Source organism: Buceros rhinoceros, unplaced genomic scaffold, assembly GCF_000710305.1.
Source record: "Buceros rhinoceros silvestris isolate BGI_N320 unplaced genomic scaffold, ASM71030v1 scaffold18646, whole genome shotgun sequence".
Lineage (NCBI taxonomy): Eukaryota > Metazoa > Chordata > Aves > Bucerotiformes > Bucerotidae > Buceros > Buceros rhinoceros.
Genome location: NW_010418322.1, coordinates 4,606 through 12,717, shown reverse-complemented (window position 1 = coordinate 12,717; position 8,112 = coordinate 4,606). Strand labels below are relative to the sequence as shown.

General features: G+C 48.7%; 1 protein-coding gene across 1 annotated transcript in view; it reads left to right on the top strand.

The window, feature by feature from the left end:
- LOC104495529 (protein yippee-like 2) overlaps positions 1-8,112 on the top strand; it is a 22,362-nt gene that overhangs the window by 12,423 nt on the left and 1,827 nt on the right. Inside the window, exons 2-3 of the mRNA XM_010138506.1 lie at positions 6,596-6,639; positions 7,415-7,523. Coding sequence (XP_010136808.1) covers positions 6,596-6,639; positions 7,415-7,523 — 153 coding nt within the window. The remainder of the gene's footprint in view (positions 1-6,595; positions 6,640-7,414; positions 7,524-8,112) is intronic.

Sequence of the window (8,112 nt, the reverse complement as noted above, 5' to 3'; positions counted from 1 at the left end):
CTTACCAGAGGCTCGTCCCTGCTTGCGTCGAGTGTGGAGGGATCACGGGCGTTGAATGAACACCTGCCGCTGCCAGGAGGCGGAATAAAAAATTGTAATAACATCTCCCATCAGAATAAAAAAATGTAGTAACATCTTTCATCTTCCCAGCCTGTGCATCTTCCTTCTCACGGATTGCGTAACCTGAGACACCAACACGGTGTAAATCCACTCGGGTGTAGCTGTTTGTAGGATGAAACACGTTCGCTGTGTAATGTAAACTGCTGGGGAATAAGGCTGTGCTGAATTAATTGAATTACTTCAGAGATGAGTTTGGTCCACTAATTCCATATCGACTTTGGGCTTTAAATAGCATTAAGGACCCGTGTTAAAAGTCAATTAAAACTCAGGAACGCAGCTGGAGCAGGGTTAGGTCACATCTGTGCACGAGGTGGAATAATGTAACGGGTTCCCGTGGCATGGGTCTGTATCTCGCATAATCAGAGCAAAATTGAATCTCAATTTAATCTGATCGTTGACTGTCCCCTCTGTGAGGAGGAACAAGGAGGAATTACGAGCCCTGAGGTCTCTGTAGCCTGTGCAGATACAGGGACCAAGGAACTGAACCCGTGCTCCTTTGGGAAATACTTGACCATGATGCAAGCAGAGGGTTGCAATGGCTCATGCTGCCCAGGGCAGACCCCGGAATCTGCAGCAGGTATTTCTGTAATTATATTTCCCCAACTTTCTTTCCACTGCACAGTGTAACCTCCTCACGAGTAACCTGCTGGTCGAGTCCTCGTACACTGAGTGCTGTTACCGCACGTAGTGGTTCCTCTGAACACTGCAGGGCTTAGCTTTTTAGCTTAGCTTCTTTTGCCGCCAAGGCCAAGCTTTCTGTGTGGAGTCGGTTGGTAGGTGGGACAGCAGCTGACAGGGTTGGGGTTAAGTGCTGGGGGGAGCGGGATGGGCGTGAGGGGAGCCTGTGCTGGGGGGCCTGGTCTGTATATGCACCCCTGTGTGCACTCCAGTTGGACCGACAGCATGCTTTGGTCGTACTTAAAGGTCTCCTCTCCCTGTTCAAATTGTATTTTATGAGAACGTGTCATGTTTAAGGGTTAAAGGGTTGAATCGGCAGCAATAGTTAAATCTTAGAGTCAGTGTTTTCCGAATGACAGTAGTAACTTAAAAACAAAGGCTGTACATGTAGGTGGGAAATAAGTGATAACAGCGCTATCTCTGAATAGATCACTGGTGAGTTTTTCTCACACAGACTCAGTGTCTCTTAAACCAGGGAGTTCGTAATGCTGTTCCTCTTAGTCACTGAATTGCTGTGTCCCAGCGGGGATATCACGGGCACAGAAGACGAGTCCCTTTTCTGCAGAGCCCACATGGCTGTGGTTGTTTGGCTTCTCCTGACACTGCCGTTCCGTGAGGGCTGGGATGTGCCGTTGCTCTCCAGTGGGGGCTTTGAGCTCTCTGTCGCTGGTTGCATCCTTGCAGGGAGAATGACTGGTAGCTTTCAAGAGGGTAGTGTGGAGGGGCACATTCTGTTCCTTTTTCCTCTTGTACCTCTTTGGGACCAGTTGCCTTTTCATTTTTGTTTTACTGGGTTCTTAAAAGGCTGCCAGCTGGATATAGGTAAGGGGGGGGGTTCGGTGCTGCAGTCTGCAGAGAACAAGCATCAGTGTGTAGCCATTTAGTCCTGGCAAGTGCTTCCTATTTTTCCAGATGATTCCAGCCAGCTCTTTTTGTGTTTAGCCTATTGTCAAAAGCCGTCACAAAGACTTGGGGTATTAATCCTGTCATCTGTTCAGTGTGTGGAACTGCTGAGTGGGCCGCGTGGTGAATGAGAAGCTGTAGGTACTAGGGAAAAAAGGGCTATGGTGTGTAGGCGTGTTTGGAGCACATTCAGAATTCACGCCTTTCCCTGGCTGAACTGATCGACTGTAAAAATTTCCTCTTGTCTCCAGCAGTCACCAGTAACGGGAATGTGCAAGCGCAAAGATCTGATGGCGGTGGGAAGGCAGATGGAACGTGGAACAGGCCGGAGTGATGGAGGGGCTTGCCCTTCCCTGCATGCGTCTGCGGCTTTCTGCGTGCTGTTGCTCCGCTGAGGAAGGCTCTGAAGGAGTCGTGCGTCTTGCTCAGAGCAAACAGAATGATAGATTCGGCACTCGAGATTGAGGCCAGAATGTAACACTTGGACTAAAGCAAAATGACAGCTCCTGAGGTCACGGGTGCTGAATATGAGGGGATTCAGCTTTGAGTCTTGCAGGCTGAGTCCATCTCTAGCGAGCAGAATGTGTCTGCCACAAAGGAGCTGGCACTTCTTAGATGCTGGCTGCACGTTACGCTTCCTTCTGCGGCAGATCTGGTTTAACAGCGTCTGTGAAACCCAGGCTCCCTATCCTGCAGACTGTCTCTCACCAGTGCTGCAGCTCTGCACTGTGGTTCTTTGCCAGCAGATTCAGTCTGAGAACTTCCTACTCGGAACGACTTGTGTCTGCCCCCATACTGTGATCATTAAATAGTGTGTGTGATTGCCCTTTAAGCTAGATCCCTGAGGTGGCTCAAGGAGAAAAGGCTATTTCCCTCAAACCCACCCCCCGACCCCCCACAAAGTGTTTGCTTTTCAAACTAATGATTTCACAGATCTCTTTTGGAATCCGCACAGCTGAGGGGGCCAGAATGAGCGTCTGTAAATTGGGCAATAGGAGCTTCTTCAACCAGAGCAGCTGCCAAAGGCTTCTGAACATGGAGCTTCTGCCCTAACAAGAGGCGGCTTGGCAGGGGAGGATCTGCAGCCAAAGAGCTGACTCCAGGCTTGCGGTTTCCCACCTGGGTACTCAAATCAGCACTCTTTAGGCCCTGCAGCTTTTCGATGCCTCGCTGCTGAGCGGAGCACCTAGGAGTGGGGAAGGCTTTTGAACGGGAGTAGTCAGGAGGAATAAGCTGTTGTGCACTGTGCTTCTCAGAAGCGTTTGTGTTTTTAGAGGGCTCAGGCAGGACGGGGAGGGAGAGTTTTGTTGCTGGCATATACAGATGTCCTTCCAGCCAGACACGGAGCGTTAGCAGTGCAGAGAAAAATATGTGCCTGGGCTTTCAGGGGGAAACCACAACAAAAAAACCCTTTCCATTCTTTCAGCTGGAAAGGAGCTGTTGTTTTAGAGAGTAAGAAGTCTGGATTTATAAGCATGCATGTGAGAGACACCTTTGAGTGTGCATCAAGAAAATCTGCTTAGAGAGAATGCACAGGTCTCACTGCTGACTGGCACCGTTCAGTGAAAACCAAGCGTGTTTTGGAAATCTCTCTGTGCGTTTCTTAAAACAAAAACAAAAGAACATCTGTTTGTGTATAAGTACACCTCTTTCTCCTGATTTTATAATGCCCACTACAGCATGTGCCAATTTTTCTGGAATGCCAGAAGAGAAGGAACAACTCCAGAAAATGCTGAGGTTCCCGCACTCAGATAAAAGCTGCCTGTGCCACCTTTGTAAAGACACAGGCAGCTTAGCCTTGCAGAGGGCAAACGCCCTGGTGAACCTGAGGTGGCTGCCGGACTTCTCTCACTTACTTTTATATGATTTGCCGAGCCCTTGGCTAGCTGAAGGGTGAATATTCAGACAGGCAGCAGCACTGAAAGCTGCAGAGTGGTCTGTTGAAAAGTTCTGCTTGGGCAGGAGATAATTAATGTGGTAGTTTTTGCAGTGACCACCCTTAGATACCCTGAAGGAAGGGCACCTCTGAAAGGATGCTCCTGTCCCCTGGGTGTGGGCTGGGCTAGTGTCCAGTGACCCCAACGCAAAGCTGATGGGTTTGGTTTTGTTGTTTATTGAAGACAGGCCTTTGTACAGCAGTAATGGAAAATCCTATTTCTGTACCAATAAAAACTTTGCTCCCATGGTTGTTGTTATTGGCAAACTCAGTCACTTTGGTGTTTATGGAAAAGTATTTACTGGGAAGGACCGGCTGCTGAGCAAGCTTCATCTGCTTTCCTTTTGCGCTGATGGCATGCACGTTGCGGTGGAACCTTCTGTTTCATCTCCATACCCCGTCCCCAGGCCATCCTCCCGGGCTGGTGTCCCTCTCCCGCAGCAGGGACAGCCAGTGCCCCTGCTGCTTGCTGTAGCAAGGTGGAGCATTGCCCGGGGCTGGCCTGGGGGGCATCAGCTTTGTGCTGGTTCCTACTTGACCACACAGGATGCTGAAACAAAGCAGTGTGTTGTCACAGTCAGGCTGGACCTAGTTGGCATGTGGCTATCAGCCAGCTGACAATAACAATAGCAAAGAACTTGAGAGCTGCAGAAGGATTAAAAGAAGCTTCTCTAATAAATGCAATTACACAAACATGCTTGAGCCATGTGTCCTATTTAATTCCTTCCCAAGAAAAGAGGCATTCCTCAGGGCACTGCCTTTGTCTAAGTGAAAGAGATATCCAAGTGCCTCAAGGCATCCTCCTGGAATCCAGAGTGGCTCGTCTGTGCCCTGGGTGGCAGCTAATATTGGGCTTCAGTTATTCCTCCAGAATTCAGTCCATTTTTTTTGCCAGGCAGTGACTTTATAGCTGGCAGAGCCCTTGGTGCCATCCAGACCTCACAGGCAGCTTTCGCTGCTGGCTGTGGCTCGCTGCCGGCATGCCCCGGCACTGTGTTGGCCCACAGAGGTGCCTCTGCTCTGTGGTAAGGAGCATTTTCCATATGTTCTTGCAATTGGGGATCATCCAGTGGGCCTTTGCTGCTTCTGGAGTGTACCTTGACACCAAGAAGCTCACCAGGGTAAACCCAGGGACAGGCTGTTCTCGTTCTCTTGTCAGGGCAGTTTTAAATCACACCTTTGATGTATTTTGTTCTCTCCGGCTGCTGAGTGAATTTTCCGTCTCCGCCTTTCACAGGAACAGAGCTCACGATGGAGAAAATGTCTTACAGGCTCTTCCAGACCTTCTTGCCATTACCCCAGGCAGGACCCAAAAAAACCTCACTGGAGCTGATGCATTTGTACCCCAGCTCTGGGAATTAGGACCGATAGCTGGAAACACGCAGCGGGCAGGTGTATGTGGGTGTAGGACACGGGGCCCCGATCCATCGTGCTCTTGGTGGTTCTCAGGCATGGCTTTCACTTTGCTTCTCCATGGGGCAGCATAGGGATGCGTCCCTAGGGCTGGGCTGATGGAAAGGGGCAACCTGGGAAGGGCAGAGAACCCCCAGAGATTGCTTTAGGTTTTGTGGGGAGAGCATGTTTGTGAGCCCCAGGGTTGGGTTGCGCTCAGCTAAACAGATGACGAGCGCTAGTGGGCTGGGGAGGTAAAACCTTGAATGTTTCTCTTTTCTGTCAAAACTCTGTCTCCCCTGTTTTAAGGGTATTTAATCTGAAATCATCGCTCATCTGTAGGAGCTGAGGTTTTAAGAAAACCATTATATATTCCAAGTAAGGTGCAAGGTAAAGGACGAAATGGTCCAGAAAAGCTGCTCTTTGACTTGCCCAGTTCCTCTCTCCTTAGAACATACATTCCCTGGGGTATTTCACGAGGTACCTTGTGTACGGAGAGCAACTGCGCTCTTGTTTATAGGCTCCCAATGTTTAATTCAGTGTGTGCTTGTCAAGGTACATTAAAAATGCAGGTAGCAATTGCTCTGTGTGAGCCAGCTCTTGTAAGCGGGGAGCCGTCACAGGGTGACGTTACAGCTCGACACAGATGGAGACTGCTGGCTCTTGGAAGTGTCCTGGCTACCGGGAGCGTCCTGCCAGGCTGGCCTTGCCCTGCTCTCTTCAAAACGCTGCCTTTTCCTGGTGATTCTTTAAGATCCTGTGGAAACATGGGGCAGAGAGGATGTGCCGTGACTGGTGATTATCTGGTGCGGTTTTGCTGCTTGTCCGTGTTCATCTCTATCCAGTTGTATCTCCTCCTGCGTTTAGGTACAGACGTGAAAGTCTCCCTGGCTTGCAGACACCTCAGCAAGGTTAAGGTTGTTTGTGGAATCACTAGAGCAGAGGTTGCATTTGTGTGCACAGCACCTCGCACAGACAGGTCCCGCTCTCCCAGTTTGGTTCATCTGTGCCGTTCCTTAAGGGGAACCCATGTGCCATCAAGTGCCACAGCAGTGGTTCACAAGTGTGGCAGTGCTACGGGAAGCCTCCTGAGCACCTTGTTTCTAGAAGAGAGGTTCAGATCGGTGCTTGGCAGCAAAGCTGCGTTAGGCAAGGTTGAGACAGTGGTGTGAAATTCATTAACAGAACGGGAAAGGTGAGGATAGACATTGCTGGGATATAAACCAGCTGATCTCTGGAAAAGTGTGTTGGGCTTATACTGGAAACGCTGGCAATACCAGGTGAGGTGCCCAGTGGGCTGCCAATAGGCCTCGCGAAATGGGCAGGTGTTAGAACTGGAGGCAGCCGGCCCCTTGCCATCCGCAGAACGAGGCCTGGTTCGTCAGTGCTCGTCTCCGGACAGTTTGCTTTGTGCTCTGTCCACCTCGAAGGCTGTAACGACGTGTGGTGCAGAGGCCCTGGCCAACAGACGCTGTAACGACCGTTAGTGCAGCCGTGGAGGGCAGGTCCTGGTTTAGCCTTCCTTCTGTCAACCAGCCAACTGAATTCTGTTTTCTTGCCTTTCAGTCGTTTCAAGGAAGCCAAGGACGAGCGTATCTCTTCAATTCAGTGTGAGTATAACTTCATACATGTCACCTCTGCATCTGCTAGGATAGATTTAAGAAAAACTTCACAAAGAAGAAAACAAAAGGATAGTCTAGAACATCTCAGCCTGAGACTTGAGAAAACGCTGAAAGGGCCCGGGGAAGGAGGCAGGAAATAGCACTGATTTGTGTTTGATTGTACGTTGAGGTTTCAGATAATCAGCGAGGAAACGGCGGTTTTTTCGTTTCATCCGTTTGAGAATGGAGAGCTGCAGGATGAGTCATTCTCTTCGCAGAGAATGGAGTTGGACCAAAGAGTCAAAGTTCCATAGATGTAGAGAGTAAATGATAGCTAAATATGAACCTGCTTTTTAGAGCTAGCTTAAAAATCAAGTATAATTTTCCCAATAACTCACTTTTGGTGAGATCACTGCTGGGACGTCTTGCCCTGCTGATTCAAGTTACATTTTTCAAGTTTCCATTTGGGAAAGTGAAAGTACCATTTTATCGATTTGGAAATGAAAATCTGTCTCAAATGCAGAATTGGTGCAGTTTGCTGAAACGTAATTAATCTTCTGTTCAAAGCTTTATAGACTCTTGAGTTGAATAAAAATTCCATTTTACCTTTTCCTTCTGTTCTGGAACTGCAAGAGATCTTTCTTTGGGGCACTGCTGTGGTACTCCGGGTCCTGAACCTCCTGCTTCTGATTTCAAATACTGCAATAAAATTGCTGTCAGCTTCGTTTGAGTGCCTTGTTGTGGAAGGACACACTAATAGGGAGCATCTCTCCTTTTTCCCCAGAGTTAATGTGGGTTGTGGCCCTGCAGAGGAGCGGGTGTTATTAACAGGATTACATGCGGTTGCAGATATTTACTGTGAAAACTGCAAAACCACACTGGGTTGGAAATATGTGAGTATCGGTACCATTTGTTTTTCCTGTGGACATCTTTGCTCCAGCCCTTTCTGAAGGGGTGCGTGTGGTAACGTGGTCTCGCGGAAAGACCTGTAACTCAGGAACCAGACATGCAGGTTTCGGTCTGTAGCCATGTCTTTTTTCCTCCCTGCGTTTCCCCTTTCCCTCCTGTCTTGTGTTTGTTGCATCCGTTCAGAGCAGGAGCTCTCTGTGGCTAAAATATTTTTTAATGAAGAATTCCACTGTGGGCCTGGGTTTGTTGGGGGTCCCGTAGTGATACTTCACATAGATGAGGATAACGTCATTCGCTCTTGTGGTTTATACTTTCTTCCCCAGATGATACCACGAGAATAGAATGATCCGTATATTGCTGATCGTACATCCTTCCCACTGGAAATGCTATTGAACAGGAGTTTATCTGTTTGCTGTCTCTTGCTCTTCATAAATTCAATTATCTTCAAATAAAGGCTTGTGTTACATCCTGATTTCTGCTTCAGGAGGCACACACTGTACTTGTTTGTCAAAACATTTTGACCAGCATGTAAACAAAACATGTATTGTATCTGTGGCCTCTGGACAGAAATAT